This window comes from Chiloscyllium plagiosum, chromosome 28 (genome assembly GCF_004010195.1).
Source record: "Chiloscyllium plagiosum isolate BGI_BamShark_2017 chromosome 28, ASM401019v2, whole genome shotgun sequence".
Taxonomy (NCBI): domain Eukaryota; kingdom Metazoa; phylum Chordata; class Chondrichthyes; order Orectolobiformes; family Hemiscylliidae; genus Chiloscyllium; species Chiloscyllium plagiosum.
Genome location: NC_057737.1, coordinates 5586705 through 5610088, shown reverse-complemented (window position 1 = coordinate 5610088; position 23384 = coordinate 5586705). Strand labels below are relative to the sequence as shown.

The following is a 23384-nucleotide window of genomic DNA, read 5'->3' as shown; positions in this document are numbered from 1 at the left end:
ACAGTTGTAACTTTGGCTGGATCCTTCACACAATCGTCTCATCAAAAACTAGGACCGCTTCTCTTCAGTCACCATGTGTAGCTTGAAAGGATGTACTGTTAAGTCATTCTTGCAATATGTATGCTGCGTAGCCTAACTGAGGATAAAAAGAAACAAGGCAAGGCAGGGTAGAAGATGAACTTCTAAAAGAAAGCTAAAGTTGAGGAAAGAGTTGGATCAAGAAGCAAAAAATGACAGCAGCATAAAGATTAGATGTAGTGGTTCATTTGGAGTTAAACAGCTGTAGATCTCTGATAGTGTGATAAAATGTATTAAATGTCTTTATGAGATGTCATGTATTGTTATAGGAAATCATTAACATGCTGGCTTCTAATTTGAGTCTGAAACCAGCTAATGTAATCCCATCTCCAAAATTCAATTTTGATTTTGTCCCCAACTTAACATGATCAAGTTTAACATGCCTCGTTGTGTTATACAATTAAAGTAATGAGGTTTTCATTAATTTCAAGACTTTGCAATATGTCTTAACTATATACTGAGGGGATTATTAGATGTTTATAAAATCGCGAGGGGCATGGATAGGGTAAATAAAAAAGGTCATTTCCCTGGGGTGGGGGAGTCCAGAACTAGAGGGCATAGGTTTCGGGTGAGAGCTTCTGTTGGCAGTTGACAAAACTGATCAAAAACCCAAGAAAAATTTAGTTTAAAAATGAAATTGAACATAGTGATCTAATTTAATGGCACAAATTGGCATGGTGCTAAGCACTGTTCTGATTCATTTTCTATTCTAAGTTATTTGATATGTGGTAAAGTGCTGCACTTAGTCACAGGAAATGGCCCGCCAGTGGTTCTCCTTCTCTTTGATAACCGTGACTCTTAACGGAAATTGTGGGTTTTTTGCGTATCAAATAAGAGCATGATTGAATTCCATTGCAGTGCTTGTGAGGAGACATTTGCCAGATACGTGAATAAGAATTTTAAAAATCTGAACAGGAGTAGGCCATTCGGCCCCTCAAGCCTGCTGTACCATTCTGTATGATCATGCCTGTTCTAACATGCCTCTCATCCATTTTCCTGTGTTTTCCTGATCAATAGGAAACTCAATCTCTGCCTCAAGTATAGACAAGGACTCTGTCACCAAAGCTGTCTGTGATAAGGAATTCCAAAGACGATCCTCTACAAGAACAAAATCCTCCCCATCTCAATTTTAAATGCATACCCTATTATTCTGAGACTATGCCCTTTGCTCCTAGATTCTCTCATGAACGGAAACATCTTGTCAGCATTTACCTTGTTAAGCTCCTTAGTGGTGCTAAACGTTCAATGAGATGTCCCTCATTTTTCTAAACTCATGAGTAGAATGGTAATAACGGTCACTTGGGTGCGATCTTGGCTTCTGTGTAATTGTAATCCAACAAGACAGTCTGCACTTTGAAGAGAAATGGCCAAATACTGACATGAAATTACTCCATTCTTTCTGTAGCTTTAGATGACCTTGCTTATTGGCCAGTGACATTTTAAAGCCTGGAATTAAACATACATTTGCAACTTAACTAACATTAACTGTGCACATAGTATTTTTTGAATTGTTTGAACTGTGTGGCCAGATTGTTGTTTTGTAATCCCTGATGCCTTCTTTTGCAAGCCCAGCGATCAGCTTGTATTTTGCTTTTTGTTTCAGGGCACGTAAAACTGACCGATTTTGGACTATGTAAAGAATCTATTCATGATGGTGCAGTGACCCACACTTTTTGTGGCACAATTGAGTACATGTGAGTTCTTTTAAAAAGTAGAATTGCACGGAAATATAGAGACATCAGAGAGCATTGAATTTAATTTTGGGAAATTGAACCCTTTATTCCTGATAATCATATCTGCCATTTGAATATAAAGAACCTAAGCTAAGTGGATCAATTTAAGTTTATTTAGTACTTTAAACTTGTCCTACTTTACTATTTATTTTTCATGTGCTTTAGTTAGGGTTATACACTGTAAACATTGATGTGTTTTCACATACTATGTTTTCGTATTTTACTTCAATAAATCTGTGCAAGAGTCAGAGGGATTGGTTACTTGTTCGCTGTTCCAAATTGCAGGGTTCAGAATTGGAACATTTTCATTGATTTGCAGGCAAGCTTTCACTACTTAGCTGTCCACATTGAAGCACATTGGCATTCCAATGCAGTCCTGTCTTTTCAAAGTTAAAGTCTTATGAAACTGTTATAATTCAACCGCTTTTTCAATTGCCAGAAACCTTAAACTGCTGTGTATGCCACTTATATTGATTTTTTTTTTGACCTCCTTCTCTCAACTATCACTGTCAGGAATGCATTAATGTATCATTTGTCTTATTGCTAAGTGTAAAATAGCTGCTGTTCCTTTGAATGTGACTTCAATTTGGTGCAATTCTTTAAGGGTGATGTGCTGCAACATCCATATTGGCAAGACCGCCACCACCACTCCATGGTTACCTCATTTGACACAATGTATTGCCCCATAAATGACTATGACACTTGAATGAAGCTGTAATATCTACTGCATTGCATCACCTTCTATCACATTGGGGAAGCCCTTTAGAAGGAACTCCAAATCAAATTGAAATTTGTCAAGTGAAAGTTCTGTTTTGTGGGAGTGCAATTCACATCTTTCTAATAGAAAAAATTATCAAGATTTGCTTCCCTCTCCCCTATTTTAATGTAATGCTACGGCATTTGGAACGGATCTGAAGATAATGGGATTTCATTCCTTTTCTAATAGGGCACCTGAAATTTTAATGAGAAGTGGACACAATCGGGCTGTGGACTGGTGGAGTTTAGGAGCCCTAATGTACGACATGCTGACTGGAGCAGTAGGTGCACAGTTTAAAATTGCATGCCTTTGAACCTTTCACATGTTAAGTGCTTCATTCCATTTTGGAAGGCAGCAAAAAATTGCAAGATAATCAGAGGGTTAGATAGGGTGAACAATGAGAGCCTTTTTCCTCTGATAGTGATGGCTAGCATGAGGAGACATAGCTTTAAATTGAGGGGTAATAGATATAGGACAGATGTCAGAGGTAGGGGCATGGAAAGCCCTGTCTGCAACAGTAGTAGAATTGCCAATTTCAAGGGCATTTAACTAGTCATTGGATAAACATATGGATGAAAAATGGAGTAGTGTAGGATAGACAGGCTTCAGATTGGTTCCACAGGTTGGCGCAACATCAAGAGCCTGTGCTGTTATGTTCTATGTTCTAAATTGTTGTAAGAATACATTTTTTTGACTGTCCAGGAGGCTGTAATATGTTGGGAAATTTTGGTTTTAGAAATATTTTTCCACAAAGCCTCATTTGTAAAAGCTTAGATAATTAAGTGCAAGTTATCTCCAATATGCTATAGTTGATGATGGGGAAGCTGGTGGGGAGTGAGTGGCACAGTGAAACTAAGGCTTCAAGTAACCCATGTCATTAATTGGCTCAAATCTCAGATTTCCAATGTCGGAACTCAGTTGAGAGGGCTAACGCTCCATCCTTTGGTTGTTACTTGTAATTCAAAAAACATTACATCACCAATGATTAACTGACATTGCCTCCTTTTTAAGAAGTTGTACCATAAGAAATGAAGGTGTATCTAGGCTTTTATTCGAGGTTCTGTCCTCAATCCTAAGATTGTGTGTCTTGTGTAGGTGTAATGGCTAATCAAAATATTGCTGCAGTCAACTTTAAAATGCCTGGTTGACTTTCCTGCTAAGAATTCTGAAAGTTTAAGTTAAATCCTTTGGATTATGGGATTACTTGTTCTGTTTTGTCTTTGCATAGTCTTGGTTTTGTTTAAAGATTTTGAAGATTCTTGTCCAGACATAAACAATAGCCCCACAACACGGACAAAACTATGCCAATGTAGCATCCATACTACAGATGAAACATAAAATGATAAAATAGAGAATCCTTTTTGTTTGCAATCAATCTTTTTTCTTTGTAATAGCACCATGAAATATTTGTAAAACTTTAAGAAAATGTGATGGGAGTTGACTTTATTTTTTAGCCTTCTGCAATTGTCTTTTGAAATCATTTCCAAGTGCGTGCAAAAGTTGGGTGAATATTTAGTACATGTACACTGGGGGGTGAGGTGCTTGGAGAGTGAAGGATGTGAATCTGAGTGATTTAATTATCTAATGCACCTGAATGGCTCTTTAGTAACTTCCTGAAAAATAGGGTTGACTGGGACATCTTTTGCTTTTCCATTCGTTCCGGCAATTCAGATGAAACATGATGATGAAACACAGTGGGGGGAAATAAACTAACTTTGACTACATGAGAGGCAATAATACACAACTGAATAATTTTCGCCTTTATATTTCAAGCTTTTATCTGAAGTTTGTCAGTTAATTATTGGTTGGAAATGCTTGATCTTTTCACATTTAATTTTAAAACAAAACATCTTTAAATTGTTTTGAGTTGATGTATGTTTCTTCATTTTTACTTAGCCACCATTCACTGGAGAGAACAGAAAGAAGACAATTGACAAGATCCTGAAATGTAAACTCAATTTGCCACCCTACCTCACACAGGAAGCCAGAGATCTTCTTAAAAAGGTATTCTGTCTTATTGTCTTAATACTCTAAAGTATTTGAAGTTTGAATCAATTCTTGGCAGAAATAGTGAATGAGAGTATGAGAGATTAAATTGACCTCTGAGATTTGTTCGTTATTGGACTAGTTAAGGTAGTTTACTACATTTATGTACAATGTAATGTACAATGGAAGAGTAAGCCAAATCAGGTAACTTCTGCTGAAGCTAGTTTTTGAGGGAATCAAGTTGGAATCTGTTCCTTGAATTTTGAGCACAGGAGTATCCAATTAATGAAGTCAAAAAGCTGCATATTTCAAATACCAAACCATTCCTATGTTTTGATGCACCATATATATTTTAAGTGTTATGTGGGCTTGTTGAGTAATAATAGAATTTTAAAGCTGTGAACTATATGCCTGCCTTCATCTTCACTTCAGTAGACAAGCAGGAGGCTGGAAGACCACAGCAAGCCAAGCAGCATCAGGAGGTGGAGAAGTCTACGTTCCTGAAGAAGGTTTACACCTAAAACGTCGACTTCTCCACCACCTGATGCTGCCTGGCTTGCTGTATTCTTATAGCCTCCTGCTTGTCTACCTTGGATTCCAGAATCTGCAGTGTTTTTGTCTCTAAGTTTGATCCTCATTTTCATATTCTTACATTCACTCAGCCCTGCGAGCTTATTCAGCTATTTAGTTGAATCATATCTACTGGCCCATCTTCATCCCATTGTTCTTTTTGAATGCATTTTTACTTAAATTATTTTCTTCTTGTTATCACCTTTAAACTGCTCTTCATTCTGATGTGCCCCACATGAAAGCTGCTATTCCAGAAGCTGAACTGCTCCCATCTCGAAGGACACGTCAGTTTTTTTTTGTTACTGATGAACTTTAAAGATGTAACCATAGGATAGATTCGGAATAGATAACCTTAAGAAGTCCTTTTAACTACGAGTGTCTGATATGGCAATTTTACAAATTAAGCCTTTGTAAGTGATATAAATGTAGGAACTTGAATTGGCAAGTCTGGTACACTGACTCTTCCATCAAGACAATCCTGTTAAAATATCTAGTAGGATGAGGTATGTTTTGTTCGCAGCCACTGTTGAAGCAACAGTGTAGTGTCAGAAATCTTGACATAATTTGTCACAATCTGAATCTTGAATTTGGATATTGGGACTGCACACATATTAAATGAAAATTTTGTTTTTTCTTTGGACACTACCAGAAATTGAGACTGTAAAATCATTGTTAGCTTTCAATGAGGTAAATCTCATTGTTGAAGTCTGTACTTTTGTCATTTGTTTTGTTTTTAGCTGCTAAAAAGGAATGCTGCTTCACGCCTTGGAGCTGGGGTTGGGGATGCAGCAGATGTTCAGGTATGTTTACAGCAGAGACCTTCATATGAGTCAGCATCAGACAATGAAGATTTAGTTACAAGATTCTTGGATTCTGGCAATCCTTAGTTTTACAAATATGGGTTGACCTAACACAGAAACTGACTTAAGTAATCAATAAACTTTAATGGTCAGGGACAGATGAATTATGGGCATATAATGCCATCTTTAATACTGGTGTTTCAAAATCTTATTTTGGTTAAAAATTATTTCCACTAAAAATTACTGCCACTTGGATTGATTCAAAGGCCGTCACTTAATATTCACAACAGATTTTGAACTTGGCATGTTTCGCCTGTTAATTAGATTTCTGTCCATGTTTGGGATAGAGTCCATATCTAGCTAGTTTCTCTGAGGAGGATTAATTATTTAAACAGGTATTTCAGCATTTTGCCCATTTATAGTGCTTTTCCTCAGCACAGCCTAGGAATGAAACTTAGATGTGTTCCTCTCTTTTGGGCTAATCCAGGCAATAGACTACCGTCTAGAATGGCGACAGTTTAAATCTTCGAGAGCAGTACTTCTGTAATTTGCTGCTAATGAGTTAGAGCAGTGACCTGAGCTAAAAGTCCATTAAATTTGTTATTATCTTTGTAAAGAAACCACTAGGTCTCGGGTGCATGTTTCCTTTGGTAATCAAGTGAAAATACATGATCCATAATGTGGCAAGTTGGAGACAGTGGCTTGTACCTTGCTCTGAGGAACAGCTAACTGCAACTTCACTGTCACTGTATGGCTCCGGTTTCTAAATATTCTTCACAGCTACCCAAGTATATATTTATATGTAAGTTATCAAACATGTTGAGACTGGTAGTATTGTTATGTTTGTCTGAAAGGTTTCTGGTAAAGCATCTTGCGAACAGGAAATAGCATGTGACCAACCTGCCTAGATGATGAAAAACAAAAAGAAAAACCACTAGAGGTTACTGAAGATGAGTAGATCCTTTGGTGAGATTCTTTTGGAAGCAGGTTTAGTTTTGAACAATCTGGATGCCTAGTGCCATTCATTGGAAGTTCTGTATACTGGCCCAAAGAGTATAAACATCTTGCTAAGTGGGATATTCCTAACATTTAGTTGAACTTGGTGGGATAGCCAAGTTGGGAAGAGCTTTAGATGCAAGACGACTGTGGTCAGAAATAGTCGGACCAGTAGATTTATGACCTGAGGTGACTATGCGTAAGATGCTAGTGATGCTGTGTGAATGGGGAGAGTATATATGTAGGTTGTTTGGAGGAGACTTTAAGGTAAAACCTTGCCAGAAGTAAGTGTAAGACCTTTTTTAAAAAAAACTCAAATCTTACTCAAATCTTTGAAGTAGTACTCTGAACAAGTGATTAATTTTCTGAATTTTGCTAAGTACGTTGATTTGGGGTATAAACTGAATAGGCGTTGAAGGAAATTGGAGTTAATTTTAGTTTGAAAATAATGATATTCAATGTTCTATTAATATCTAAGATAATAGACTATATAAGGTACTGTAATAATATTCATATCTTTGAATTTTTCAGGGTAATTATTTTCATTTAAATCATGAGCCTTGTTGCGTTTAGTAATTTTATCCTTTAGTAAATACCTGAATTTTCAAATTCTGAAAGGAGAATACTAATCTCTGCCTAGATAATATTAACATTAATTTATATAAGCCAAGTATTGTTTCTGAGGATGTCCCAAGGTAATTCACAGCCAATTAATTACTTCAAGGGTTTTCCACTCATAAATAGACAAGTAAATACCCAATTTGTGTGAAGCAAGTTCCTGTAAGTGGCAAGGAGGCGAACAGTTAATAGATGTATTTTCTATCTATGGAATCCATCTTTACGTGCAAATTCAATGTTATGTCTGTTAATATGAGAGTTTTTAAATTTGAATTATATTTTTATTAATAACTCAATTCATTCTAATGCAGGCTCATCCTTTCTTCAGACACACAAACTGGGAGGATCTTCTTGCTCGGAGAGTTGAGCCACCTTTCAAGCCATTTCTGGTAATTGTAATCTTACTCTATCTTCCTCCTCCTCTATTTGTATCTCGATGTTGGTGTGTAGATTCCAAAGTGCCCCCAACACTTTGGGATTCTATGTTCTGGATTTCTTGTGTGATCCTAGCCAATGTAATTTGACATTGTGAGGGCATTACAGTTGAGATTTCCATATTTTCACAAGCTTACTTTGAGCAAGGGATACTAAATACCAAAAAACAAAAATCTCACTTTCCTTCTCTAAATCAGGGTACTGAAGCAGATTGTAATGCCAGTTTTGCCGCTGGGGCTGAGACTAGTGACCTTAATACAGATATTGCATCGTACTTGAGATGTTCCAAGTCTATACAGGTCAACAAAATGCACATTTGTTGGGGAGTTTGCTAAGTGAAATCTGTTGTTTAACTGAGGGAGAAATAAATTAATAAAAAATACATTGTGTTCCTTTTGAGCTCTGTTCAATTATTTGCAATGATATGGGCATTTCATTACCTTGGCATGTCCTAAAAATTTCAGAGCCAATAAAATACTTGTGAAATGTGACAAAAATATGCACACAGACTTGCCAACAGTGATGTAATAAATGACCAGGTAATCTGTTTCACTGAAGGTTGAACAGTAAATATTAGCCTAAGCATTGGGAAAACTCCCTGCTGTTGTGATTTTTATTTTCTGTCAAGGTAAGGAGGCAGCCAGGACCTCAGTTTAAAATCACATCTGAATGAAAGAAATATGCATTCTCAGAGAAAGCCATGTTTCATGACTTTGTAAAACCCCAAAGGACCTTGAAGTGCAATGACCCATGCACTTAGTGTAGTCAGTATAGTTATGTGGATATAGATTTCAATTTTTGCACAATAAGATTCCACAAACAGTGCCACGATAATGATCATACAATCTGTTTTATTGATGTTGATTTAGGCATAAGTATTGCCCAGGACACTTAAAAGACGCTCCCTATTCACTTTAAAATTGTGCCATGTTGCCTTTCATCAGAAAGGCAGACGGGGCCTTAGTTTAATGTCTCATATGAAAGCGAATTCTGCAGTGGCCTATCACTGCATAATAGCTTAAATAGATAAGATACCCTACAGTATGGAAACAGGCTCTTTGGTCCAACAAGTCCATACCGACCCTCTGAAGAACACACCACTCTAACCCATTCCCCCACCTATATTTACCCCTGACTAATGCACCTAACCTGTACATCTTTGGATTGTGGGAGAAAACGGGAGCACCCAGAGGAAACCCATGCAGTCACAGGGAGAATGTGCAAACTCCACACAGACAGTCGCCTGAGGCAGGAATTGAACCCAGGTCCCTGGTGCTGAGGCAGCAATGCTAACCACTGAGCCACCATGCCGCCATCTTATGTACTTGTGCCTCTGAAATAGGGCTTGAATTCACAAATTTCCATGACCGCATTGCCTCACAGCAGCACTAACACCTAATGCACCTGAATATTTCGAGAGGTTGCTTTGATAGTTTTTAAGGTCCTGTGTTATTCAGTAGAAGAGACCAATGTTGGAAATCATATGGATTGAGCTGTCTTCCACTGGAGCCATATTTCCAAACCAAGAGAACTGTTTTACTAATGAACTTAAATTCACAGCACTTTAAACATTTGAGCATATAAATGAGACTAGTCTAACAGCCAGAAATTTTGAGTTCAAGTTCCACACTGACAGGTTATGCAATTCAATTCCATAAATCTTGATAGTTTGACACCAGAAATGAAGGTTTTGCAACAATTTGGCAAATTTAACTAGTTTGCTGATGCACGACACTATCTGGCAAAAACATGACTTAGTTTGTACTGCAAGGATTGTACTTAATATTAATTGATCTGGCCTAGCAAATTATAATCCCTTGAAATTAGGGATAGGCAATAAATTGAACTTTGTCGAGAGTGTGGTGCTGAAAAGTACAGCAGGTCAGGCAGCATCCGAGGAGGAGGAAAATCGATGTTTCAGGCTTTTGCTTAGTACTGCTGCCTCTCAATGCCAGGGACACTGGTTCAGTTCCGGCCTTGGGCACATTTGCCCCGTATCCGCATGGATTTCCTCTGGAAAACTCTAATCTCCAGCATTTGCAGTCTTCGCTTTCACCTAGTAAATTGAACTTTGTCAATATTTGCCACATCTTAAGAACAAATAAAAATCCCACATGTTAACTTGGAGTCCAAGCACTTTAGAACACTGTTTTTAGTTGAAAACTGTAGAAATTATTCTAAAGATTAAAATCCTGGAATTGTTATCCCTACATTGCTCAAAGTGCCCATTTGGCCCATCAAGTCTGCACTGACCCTCCGAAGAGCATCCCAACCTATCCCCATAACACCATGGTGTCAAACTACCAGATTTATGGAATTGAATTGCACAACCAGCCAGTGTGGAACTTGAACTTAAAATTTCTGGCTGTTAGGGTAGTCTCATTTACATGCTCAATTGTTGAAAGTGCTGTGAATTTAAGTTCATGAGTAAAACAGTTCTTTTGGCTTTGAAATATGGCTCCAGAGGAAGACAGCTCAATCCATATGGCTAATTCACCTTGCCTACACATACCTAGACACTGTGGGGCAATTTCGCATGGCCAACCCACCTAAGCTGCACATCTTCGGACTGTAGGAGGAGGCTGGGGCTTCCGGAGGAAATCCATGCGGATACGGGGCAAATGTGCAAACCCCACACAGACAGTCGCCCAAGGCTGGAATTGAACCCGTGTCCCTGGTATTGAGAGGCAGCAGTACTTAGCAATGAGAATTTGAACTTGTCCAAGAAAACATCAATAGTTCTGTATTTTGTTGTCTTAGCCACTCATGCATGACTTCCTGTCACCTGAATGCTAGCTGTTTAATGTTGTCTTGTGTATTTTTTATCAAAAACACAAAATACATGCACACATCGATATAAGTAGTATAAATACTTAGGATTTTGTAAGTTATACTTCAATCTATTTAGTTATTCAACCAATACTGCAATTGAAATCCAGTAACTGTGTACAGACTAACAAGTGAAGCAGATACTGTCAAAATCTACAAAACTATACACTGAATAGCATTGAGGAACGAACAAGTGTTAAAGGTTGATTTTCTCCGTCTTATCACACAAGTGTAGGTTGGGTAAGTTTCCTTTCACTTTGTCATACTGTACTCCTAAAAAGAGTATCTGCAGATGTGAAAAGTTGCAGTAAATTAAACTTAGTGCCTTTAACATGTATTTTACATTAACTTTTTATTTGCAGACTCCCAATGTAATGTGTCAGTACTGCTGATTATTTTTCACCAAGGTAATTGTTCTGCCTAATGTTAATTCCGGCTCTATGTAAACAAAGTACTTCTTTTGTTCTGAGTTATGCTGAGTTTTCCAGAAAGATGAATGGAAGACAAAAGATGAGAAGATCCTAAGGATTAGTAAACCAATTCTAAATGAATTATGCCTTTTTTCCTGTTTAGCAATCAGATGATGATGTCAGCCAGTTTGATTCAAAGTTCACACGACAGACACCTGTTGACAGCCCTGATGACTCAACCCTCAGCGAAAGTGCCAATCAAGTCTTCCTGGTAAGCCTTTTGGATACACTGTTTGAGGTAGTTAATATTAAATTGATGAGAAGTTAGAAAAATGTTGGCACTAGACAAGTGAACAGTATAAAATCCAAAGGGAGTAGTTGAAGCTTGCGTAGATGTATTTAAGGAAAAGTTATATAAATTTGAATGAGAGAGAAGTAGTGAATATCCTGAAAAGCAATGTGAAGTAGTTCAAGTTAATCATAAAATGCAAATATTTGCCATGATCCATTGCTGTATTATAGTCTAAATGTAATATCTGTTAGTATCAGGAATTGTACAACAGGAGCAAGTTAAACATTTGTAAAACTCTCTCTCTGTTTCAGTATTTACTTCAATGTTGACCTTGAGCATCTGCTTTTGGCAAGGTGACACTTTTACTGTTCTTGCCAATTGTTCTGTAGTTGTGAATCGTTTCGTTTGTAAATCTACCATGCTTGTTTAAGATTTTTGGCAAATGAATGCATCCATTTTGTTTTAAATTTATTTTTCACTTTTAAATTTATTATTTGACCTAATTACATTAAGCTTCTTAGTATATGCCTTACTTCTCGTATTTTTTTTCAGTCAGGCAAACCAGAGGAGCTTTCAACATTTCCATTGGTTTCATGTCCTGAATGCTCCAATTTCTTTGAAAATGCTCAATCATAAATCATTAAATCATATTAAGTTTGTGTTCCTGATGATTGTCTGCAAGAAGTGTGTTTGGTTGCAAATCCTATCAAAGATCTCAGGTTGGTTGAAGCAAGAGTTAGAGGCAATGAGGAATTTACAGGAGGCAGAGAGTTTGATGGATGGAAGTTTTAGGAAGGTAGAAAAAAAACTGCATATGCAATCAGGTGGATGGGCTATCTTTAGGAAAGGTAGGAGGGGGCAAGCAAGTAGTGCAGGATTCTCCTGTGGCGATCCCCATCTCAAACAAGTATGCTGTTTTGGAAAATACAGGGGATGATAGACTCTTGGGGGAATGTAGCACTGTCAGCTAGGTTTCTGGTACCGAGACCGGCTCTGCTGTAGTGAGAGGTAATGTCGGGTACCAAGCAATTGATTGCAATACAGGACTCTAGTCAGGGGCACAGACCAACTTTTCTGTGGCCAACAGCAAGATAGCCGAATGGTGTGTTGCCCCCCTGGTGCCAGGGGCAAGGTTGTCTCTGAGATGGTGCAGAATATTCTAAAAGGGAAGGGTGACTCGCAGGCAGTTGTTGTACACAGTATCAACAACATAGGAAAAGAAATGAATGAGCTTCTGAAGAGAGAATATAGGAAATTAGACAGGACTTAACAAGTAAGTCCTCAAGGGTAGTAATATCTGGATTATTCCCACTATTACATGCTTGAGGTGAGGAATAGGAGGACAGAGCAGATGAGCACATGGCTGAGCTGCTGGTGCAGGGGGTAGGAATTCATATTTATGGATCATTGGGATCTCTTCTGGGGTAGAAGTGACCTATATAAGAAGGGATAGCTTGCACCTGAATTGGAAGGGGACCAATATCCTGGCAGGGAGATTTGCTAGCCCTAGTCAGGCTTTAAACTAGTAAAGGGGGACGTGGGGTCAAAGAGATAATGAGAATAAAGATAAGTCTGAGGCTGTACAGTTGAGAGGTCAGGGCAGTCAAAAGGATGGCAGAAAATGAGCTAAGACTGATAAATTAAACTGCATTTATTTAAATGCAAGACGCCCAACGGTTAAGGCAAATATAATCAGGGCATGGTTAGAAACGTGAAACTGGAATGTCACAGCTATTACAGAGATGTGGCTCAGGGGAGTGCAGGACTTGCAGCTTAATGTTCTAAGGTATAGAAGGATAGAAAGTGAGGCAAGAGAGGATGCAGAGTGGATTTTTTGGGTAGGGGTAACATTATGGATGTACTGAGTATGTACAGTGAAGTTATTGGGTGGAACTGAGAAATCAAAGGGGTGATCACCCCCTAATAGCTGGAAATTGAGAAGCAAATTTGTAAGGAGATCTCTGCTGTTTGTGAGAACAATAGGGTGTAATGGTAGGGGATTTTAACTTTTCACACACAGACTGGGACTGCCATAGTGTTAAGGACTTTAATGACCAGGAATTTAATTATATACAAGATAATTTTCTTATTCAGTATGTGCAGTACCTACTTGAGAAGAAATAAAACTTGACCTTCACTTGGGAAATAAGGCAGGGCAAGTGACTGATGTGTCAGTGGGAGAGCACTTTGGGGCCAGTGATCATAATTCTATTAGTTTTAAAGTAGTTATGGAAAAGGATAGACCCGGTCTAAAAGTTAATGTTCTAATTTGTAGTCAGATCAATTTTTAACCATGTTAGGCAAAAACATTCAAAAGTTGATCGGGAGAGGCGATTAACAGGAAATGGGACAATTGGAAAGTGGGATGCCTTTAAAAATGCAGTAAGGTGTTATGTTCCTGTTAGTGTGAAGGGCAAGGCAGGTGGATATAGGGAATGCTGAATGACCAGAGAAATTGAAGTTTTGGTCAAGAAAAAGAAGGAAGCACATGTCAGATATAGACAGTAAAGATCGAGTGAATCCTTAGAGTAAAAAGGCAGTAGGAATATATTTAAGAGGGAAAACAGGAGGGCAAAAAGGGGACATGAGATATCTTTGGCAAATATAAGGAGAATCCAAAGAGATTCTACAAATATATTAAGGACAAAAGAGTAACGAGGGAGAGAACAGGGCTCCTTAATGATCAACGAGGCCATCTATGTGTGGAACTGCGAAAGATGGTGAGATACTAAATGAGTATTTCATATCAGTATTTACTGTGGAGAAAGGTATGAAAGCTAGAGACCTTGGAGAAACAAATAGTGATATCTTTTTTAAAAATGCGTCCGTATTATAAGAGGAGGTTGTGCTGAAAATCTGAAAACACAAGTGGATAAATCCCGGGGACCTGATCAGGTATATTCTGGAACATTGTGGGAACCTAGGGAAGTGATTGCTGGGCCCATTGAAGTATTTTTAGCAATGGGTAAGGTGCCAGAAAACTCTAGACTGGCTAATATGGTCCAATTATTTAAGAAAAGTGGTAAGGAAAAGCCAGAGAACTATAGATGGCTGAGTCTAGCGTCAGTGGTGGGTAAGTTGTTGGAGGGGTTTTTGGGTGACAGGATTTACATGTATTTGGAAAGGCAAGGACTGATTAAGAATAGTCAACATGGATTTGAGTTTGGGAAATCAAGTCTCACTAGCTTGATTAAGTTTTTTGAAGAAGGCAGAGAGGTAGACATTGACTATTTGGCCTTCAGTAAGGCATTCAACAAGGTTCCTCATGGTAGACTGATTAGCAAGGTTAGATTACATGGAATCCAGGGAGAGCTAGCCATTTGGATATAGAACTGGCTTGAAGGTAGAAGATATGGGGGTGTTGTTGGTGGAGGGTTCCTTTTTGGACTGAAGGCCTATGACCAGCAGTGTGCTGCAAGGATCGGTGCTGGATCCGCTGCTTTTTGACATTTTTATAAATGTAATGGATATGAATATAGGAGGTATGGTTAGCAAGTTTGCAGATAACACCAAAATTAGTAGTGTGGTGGACAGTGAAGATTATTTCATTACTGCCTCTGCTAAGTAATGCAGAGACTGGGGTCCGCTACGTGGTAATCACTAAACGAAACAAATTAGAGGAAACCTTCAAGACCATCAATAATATCCTTACTGGCATATAATTCACAAAAGAGGAGGAAAACAACTACAAACTGCCATTCCAAGATGTCACAATAGAGCGAACAGCCAATGGGGATCTTCAAACCAGCGTCTACAGGAAAACAACACATAAGCATCAAATATTGAACAACAGACGCAATCATCCCAACGTCCACAAATGAAGCTGCATTAGAACATTATTTCAACGAGCTACCACACATAACAGCCCAGAGGAACTACGAAGCGCAGAGGAAAATCACCTATTCAGCATATTCAAAAAGAACGGGTACCCAATGAACACAGTCTGCCGATGTTTTTGTTTTGTTTTCAGCAACAAACCCAAACAAGCAGACACTACACATCCAGAAACTCTAGCTGCTCTCCCCTACATCAAAGACATCTCTGAAATGATTGCCAGACATTCAGACCTCTTGGCATTACGGTAGCCCACAAACCTACCAATACACTAAAACAGCAGCTAATGAATTTGTAAGGGCGGCACAGTGGCTAGCACTGCTGCCTCACAGCACCAAGTTCAATTCTAGCCTCTGGTGACTGTCTGTCTGTGTGGAGTTTGCACGTTCTCCCCATGTCTGCGTGGGTTTCCTCCGGGTGCTCTGGTTTCCTCCCACAGTCCAAAGATGTGCGGATTAGGTGAATTGGCCCAAAGTGTTAGGTGCATTAGTCGGAGGGAAATGGGTCAGGGTGGGTTACTCTTTGGAGGGTCGCTGTGGCCTAGTTAGGCCATACGTAGGGAATTTAATCTAATCTATAAAACTCTATACAGACAACAAGCAAAACTAATGTCATTTACTAAATACCTTGCAAGAACTGTAACGAACACTACATTGGACAAACAGACAGAAAACTAGCCACCAGGATACATGAACGTCAACTAGCCATGAAAAGTCATGACCCAGTCTCTCTCGTATCCTCACGTACAGATGAGGAAGGACACCACTTCGGCTGGGACAACACATCCATCCTAGAACAAGCCAAATAGAGACATGCGCAAGAATTCCTAGAAGCTTGGCATTCCAACCGGAACAAACACATCGACTTGGATCCCATTTACTACTCTCTGAGAAAAGAACAGGAAACGTCATCACCAAACCAATGAAACCTAAACACACAAATAGAAAGCAGGCCGTACCACCAGTGCTTCACCAGGTGCTCACTGATGATATTACCTAGTATGGTGATGAAATGCCTGAAAACGATCCATCCAGCTCAGCGAGCAAACCGACATCCAGAACCTCAACCTGAGCTTCAAAACTCGCTAACAGGGTAGTGAAGAAGGCATTTGGTATGCTTGCCTTGACGTCATGTTGCAGCTGTAAAGGATGTTAGTTAGGCCACTTTTGGATTACTGCATTGAATTCTTGTAGGCAAGATGTTGTTGAACTTGAAAAGGTTCAGAGAAGATTTACTAGAATGTTGCCAGATTTGGATTAGAGAGAGAGGCTGCATAGATCTCTTATTTTCCCTAGAGCATCTGAGGCTGAGGGGTAAACTTAGAGATTTATAAAATCATGAGGGACACAGACAGGGTGAACAACCAAGGCTTCTTTCCCAGGTTAAGAAAGTCCAAAACTAGAGGGCATAGGTTTAAAATGAGAGGGGAAAGATTTAAAAGGAACCTGAGGGCCAACTTATTTACACAGAGGGTGGTGTGTGTATGGAAATGGACTGAACGTAGTGGAGTCTGGTACAATTACAACATCTAAATGGCATCTGGATGTGTTAAGAGGGATATTGGCCAAATGCTGACAGATGGGACTAGATAAATTTAGGATTTCTGGTCTGCATGGATGAGTTGAACTGAAGGGTCTATTTCCATGCTGTACAACAACTCTACAAAATTGTGATGTGGTAAATGATGAACTGCATGAATTTTCAGCGTTGACTTGGAGTTAGCACATTTGCCACTCTGTCAGACATTTCAGAGACTTTTTAGTGCGAACTCCAGGCTAACATCTGATCAGTACTGAGGGAAGGTCACAAGACTTGTAGTGCTATCTTTCAGACAGAGCATCAGATTGAAAATTAATTTGCTATCTTAGATGGACGTAAAAGGTTCCATGGCATTTCTTGAAGAGGAACAGGAGAGTTTCCTTCGTGTTCTGGCTAATATTGATCCATCAACCATTATCAAGATGTGTAGCACTAAATAAGTTTTCAAAGAATGAGAGAAAACGGAGGAATGCGTTAGATGGAGGCAGTGACAATTGTCACTTTAATAGAAAATAGAACTTCAGACTTGAGTTCCAGAGACATGAGTCCAAGTTTACCATGACACGTAGTGTCTTGAGTTCGATGAAAAATTTAGAATAAAAAGCTAGTCAAATGGGATTCATGGAAACACTTTGACAGATGTGAAAACTCATCTGGGTTGTAATGTGCCACCCTTATTTGGTCTGGTCTATATGTGACTCCAGACCCAAAGCAATGTTGTTTCCTCATAACCGTCTTTTGGGCAACTAGGGATGCGCAATAAATGCTGGACTAACCAATGACACTTATATCCCATGAACAAATTTTTTAAAAATATCTACAATATCTTTTGTGATATTTTCATTGAACACTCGTCACAGCCAAGGGGAATGGGAGACGAATGGGGCAAAGGATGAGCCAAGGTTCTTGCTTCTGAAAACTATCTGTTTACTCTTGAGGAAAGTGCAGGCGAATAGTTTTTGAGCAAGGACCAGATCAAGTGCCACTGATTGCCTAGCTTCTCATCACATTTCTCATATGAAGAATAACTACTGTACATGGGAAAGATGTCATAGGGACTGGAGCTGCTTGTGGAATTGCAGCCCAACAAGCCTCTGCTTCTTTATGAAAGAATGAGTGAGTCAAAATGTGTGTCGTCTTCATTTTCAGGGATTCACGTATGTAGCTCCATCAGTACTGGAAAGCGTCAAGGAAAAGTTCTCATTTGAGCCAAAAATCCGTTCACCTCGTAGATTTATTGGCAGTCCCAGGACTCCAGTCAGGTAATCAAATGTTCCTTACTATGTTTAATATTGCTGATAAAACACATAGGTACTGCCCATGAAGAACAATTCCTTCATATTAGTCGGGAGTTCCATCTCGTGTATGATGATGTGCTATATCACGGAAAACTGGAAATCAAGAATAAAAGCATAAACTGTAAGCTTTTTTAAAAAAGGGTAAATTCCTTCCTTGAATGCATTGTCCCAGCCAGTCTATATATAAATTACATGTTGCTATTTTCTGAAGAGTCCCAACTGATCTAGGAGCTCTTATACTCTAATTCAGATACTAACTCACTTGCTGTACATTTAGCATATTAGATTTGAATTTATTTTTTGTATTGTATTATTTGACTGCATTGAAACCGGTTGATTCTGTACTTATGATGAGATACAAGATCTTTGTTATCAGAGTGTGGTATTAATATAGCCTTTACTAAGCAGACATTTGGGGTTAATTGATCAGATGCAAAGGGGAAAACTGGTAGAACTGGTGCATGGAAGGAGCTTTAAGACTGAGCAGTTACTTACTTAAAAACTAGGAGCAGGACTGGGCCATCTGTCCTTCGAGCCTGCTCAGCCATTCAATAAAATGATGGCTGATGTTTTTGAGATTTCTGCTCCACTTATCCACTCTCTCGCCATACCCCCAAATTCCTTTACTCTTCAAAAAAATTGTTTATCTTAGCTTTAAAAACATCGACTGAGGAGGCCTCAACCACTTCGCTGGGCAGGGAATTCCATAGATTCACAAACCTCTGGGTGAAGAAGTTCCTTCTCAATTCAGTCCTAAATCTGCTCCCCCTAATTTTGAGGCAGTGCCCTCTTGTCCTCGTTTCACCTGCCAGTGGAAACGTCCTTTCTAGTTCTGTCTTATCTATTCCGTTCATAATTTTATATGTTTATATAAGATCCTCTACCACCCCCCCCCTCCCCCTTATTCTTCTGAATTCCAATGAATATAATCCCAGTCTACTCAACCTCTCCTCATAAGACAACCCCCTCAACTCCGGAATCAACCTAGTGAACCTCCTCTGCACCTCTTCTAGTGCCGTGCATCCTTTCTCAAGTAAGGAGACCAAAACTGCATGCAGTACTCCATGTGGCCTCACTAGCACCTTGTACAGGTGCAACATAACCTCTCTGCTTTTAAACTCAATCCCTTTATTCGTGAAGGACAAAATTCCATTTGCCGCCTTAGTTACCTGTTGCACCTGCAGACCAACCTTCTGTGATTCATGCACAAGGACACCCAGGTCCCTGTGCACAGCAGTGTGCTGCGCTTTCTTACCATTGAAGTAATTGTCCTTTTTACTGTTATTCTAACTGAAATGGATGACTTCACACATTGTACTCCATTTGCCAGACCTTTGCCCACTCACGTAAACTATTCTATGTCCCTTTGCAAAGTTTCATAGTCCTCTGCACAGTCCTATTACTCATCTTTGACACATTACACGTGGTCACCAACTCCAAATCATCTTTGTAAATTATGAATAATTGCAATCCCAACACTGATTTCTGAGGCACATCACTAGTTACTGATTGCAGCCAGAATAGTACTCATTTATTCCCACTCTTAGCTTCCTGTCGGTTAACCAATCCTCTATTCATGCTAATACATTGCCTGTAACGTCTTGTATCGTTACCTTACGTAGCAGCTTTTTGTGCAGCACCTTGTCGAATAACTTTGGAAATCTAGGTACAACACACCTATTCGGTCCCTGTTGTCCACCATATTCGTAATGTCTTCCAAAAGATTAGCCCTTCATGACCTCATGGTATGTCTGCCCAATGGGACAATTTCTATCTAGATGTCTTGCTATTTCTTGCTTGATAGTAGACTCGAGCATTTCCCCACTACAGAAGTTAAGCTAACTGGTCTATAATTCCCCATCTTTTGTCTACCTCCCTTTTTAGACAGTGGTGTCACCTTTGTTGTTTTCCAATCGGCTGGAACTGCCCCAGAGTCCAGTGAATTTTGGAAATTTACCACAAGTGCATTTGATATTTCTCCTGCCATCTCTCTTAGCACCCTGGGATGCATTCCATCAGGGTCAGGAGAACTGTCTACCCTTAGCTCCTTTAGCTTGCCCAACACTACCTCTTCCATGACAATCATTGTTTCCAGGTTCTCAGCTACCTCGTTTTGTCAAATACTGGCATGTTATTTGTATCTTCCATTGTGAAGACTGACACTATTTAATCAATGCCTCTGCCATTTCCATTTATCCTATTATTAAATCCCCATTCTCATTCTCTAAGGGACCAGTGTTTACTTTAGCCTTTTTTTGTTTGATATACTTAGAGAAATATTTGCTATCTGTCTTTACATTCTGAACAAGTTTTTTCTCGTAATCTATCTTACTTTTATTTATAGCTCCTTTTGTGGTTTTCTGTTAATCTTTCCCAATCTTCCCACTTCCCGTTGATCTCTGCCACTTTGTTTGCCTTCTCTTTCAATTTGATAGGCTTTGTTATTTCCTTAGATACCCATGGCAGATTACCTCTTTTCCTGCTGTCCTTCCTTTTCACAGGTATATACTTTTGATGATCACTTTGAAAAATTGCTTTGGAGGTCCTCCACTGTTCATCAACTGTCCCACCATAAAGTATTTGCTTTTGATCTATTTTAGCAAACTCCTTCCTCATCCTATTGTAGGCTTCCTTGTTTAAGCACAGGACTCTGGTACTGGAATTTATCTTCGTACTTGCCATCTGTATTTTAAATCCAACTATACTATGATCACTCCTTCCCAGAGGATCCCTAACTATGCTATCATTAATCATTCCTGGCTCATTACATAGGACCAGATCTAGGATAGCTTGCTCCCTTGTCGGTTCCATCATATACTGTTCAAGAAAACAATGGGGGATACAATCAATGAACTCCTCATCAAGGCTACCCTGACCGATCTGGTTTGACCAATCGACATGTAGATTAAAATCTCCCATGATAATTGCCATACCATTTTTAAAGGCATTAGTTATTTCTTTGTTTATTGCTCACCCCAATGTGATATTATTTGGTGGCCTATAGACTACATCTATCAGTGACATTTTTCTTACAATTTCTCATTTCCACCCAATGGATTCAGCCTTATTGCCCATAGAACCTATATCATCTCTCATCACCGCCCTGATGTGGTCCTTAAATTATCAGAACTACATCATCTCCCTTAGCTCCCTGTCTGTCCTTTTGAGTAGCCTGATACCCCTGGATATTTAACTCCCAGTCATGACCACCCTGCAATGGTTACTAAATCATATTCGTTTGCAGGGATTTGTGCGATAATTCATCTACCTTGTTACAAATGCTATGGGCATTCAGGGAAAGTGTCCCAGGCTAGTTTTTGTATCCTCTTTATGAATTCCAACGTCTCCAATAATAACATCTCCAATAATAAAAGGAATTATCCTTTTTACTATACTTTCATAGTCTGCCATATAGTTAAACCCTTCTGCACACATGCCAACCCGCAGCTTTCCTTTTTATTTACCACCATACTTTCATTTTCCCCTTCCCTTCCCCCTGCCGACTCAGAGTTTAAAGTCCTAGTGACCACCCTATTTATTGTTTTTGCGAGAACACTGATTCCAAATCTGTTCAGGTAGAGAAAGTCCCATCGATACAGATGCCTCCTGTTCTGAAACTGATACCAATGCCCCATGAAATGGAACCCTTCCTTCCCACACCACTCCCTTAGCCACATGTTTACTTCCCTAATTTTATTATCCCTAAGCCAATTTGCATGTGGCTCGGGTAGTAATCCGGAGATTATAATCCTTGAGGACCTGTTCCTTGATTTTGTTCTTAGTGCTTGATAATCCCCAAACTGATCTCCTCCCCAGCCTTGTCTATGTTGTTTGTCCCAACGTGAACTACAATAACTGGATCCTCCCTATCCTACTTCAATATGCTTTCAAGCCAGTCAGAGAGAGAATCCTGACAGTGGAAACAGGTCCTTTCGCCCAACAAGTCCACACCAACCCTCCGAAGAGTAACCCATCCAGACTCCTTCCCCTATCCTATTGTTTTACATTTCCCCTGACGAATGCACTGAACCTACACATTGCTGAACACTATGGGTAATTTAGCATTGCCAATTCACCTAACCTGCACATCTTTGGACTGTGGGAGGAAACCGGAGCATCCGGGTGAAACCCACGCAGACACGGGGAGAATGTGCAAACTCCACACAGATAATCGCCAGAGTCTGGAATCGAACCTGGGTCCCTGCTGCTGTGAGGCAGCAGTCCGAGCCACTGAGCCACCGTGCTGCCCACAGATGTCCTGCACCCTGGCACTGGGCATGCAACATACCATGCAGGGCTTATGATTCTGCTTACAAAGGATATTAATTATCCTAATCATAGAATCCCTACAAATACTACTTGTCTTTTTGCTCCCCCTCTTGAATGGCCTCCTGCACCATAGTGCTGTGGTCATCTGGCTCATCCTCTCCGTAGCTCTTTTGCTCATCCATACTGGGAGCCAGCATGTCATATCTGTTGGACGAGGTCAAGAGCTGAGGCTCATCAGTTTCTGAACTCAGGATACCCCGACCTGCCTCACTTGCAGTCACACCCTGCTGTCTCTGATCACTGATTTGAATTTGAAGTACTTAATCAACCAGGTAACCGCCTCCTGAAACGGTGTTCAAGTACTTCTCTCTCTCTCCCGGATGTGCTGTAATGTTTGAAGCTCAGATTCCAGACCATCAGTTTTAGGCCAGAGTTCCTCCAGCATCCTCCTTGCTGCAGATGTGGTCTCTGCAGTTCGTAATGGGAGGAGCCAACTCTCTCATTATTCAGCTGCAGCACATCACCTGCCCAGCTATCTCTACATAGCTACTTTATTAATTTATGAGTTAATAAATTTATTAATACTTCTCTACTTTTTTTTTGCAAACGTATTGCAGATTTTGTACCAGCCAGTCAGATCACAACTTCCCTGTGACATCACTCCGGTATTTTTTGCAGCTACAATGTGACTCGCATTTTATACTCACTCAGTCTGCTGCTGTTCCTTCTTTCAAACTCTCCCTGCAGACTAGGCTGCGCTCCCCAAGCTCAATGAGCATTACACTCACTCCATGCTGCTGCTGTTTCTCTTTCCGACCGCACCCCACAGACAAGGCCATGCTCCCTGAGCTCAGTGAGCTTGTGTATGTGTAACACTACAGGTCTCTGTCTCCTGCTCCGGTTGGCTGCCCACACCCCAGTCTCTCGCTGCCTTGACCCC

General features: G+C 39.7%; 1 protein-coding gene across 4 annotated transcripts in view; it reads left to right on the top strand.

Annotated features, from left to right (window-relative positions):
• rps6kb1a (ribosomal protein S6 kinase b, polypeptide 1a) overlaps positions 1 to 23384 on the top strand; it is a 78923-nt gene that overhangs the window by 43052 nt on the left and 12487 nt on the right. For all 4 annotated transcript variants that reach the window (XM_043718122.1, XM_043718123.1, XM_043718124.1 and 1 more), the window contains 7 exons: positions 1682 to 1772; positions 2758 to 2848; positions 4465 to 4572; positions 5862 to 5924; positions 7850 to 7927; positions 11376 to 11483; positions 18027 to 18139. In XM_043718122.1, coding sequence (XP_043574057.1) covers positions 1682 to 1772; positions 2758 to 2848; positions 4465 to 4572; positions 5862 to 5924; positions 7850 to 7927; positions 11376 to 11483; positions 18027 to 18139 — 652 coding nt within the window. The remainder of the gene's footprint in view (positions 1 to 1681; positions 1773 to 2757; positions 2849 to 4464; positions 4573 to 5861; positions 5925 to 7849; positions 7928 to 11375; positions 11484 to 18026; positions 18140 to 23384) is intronic.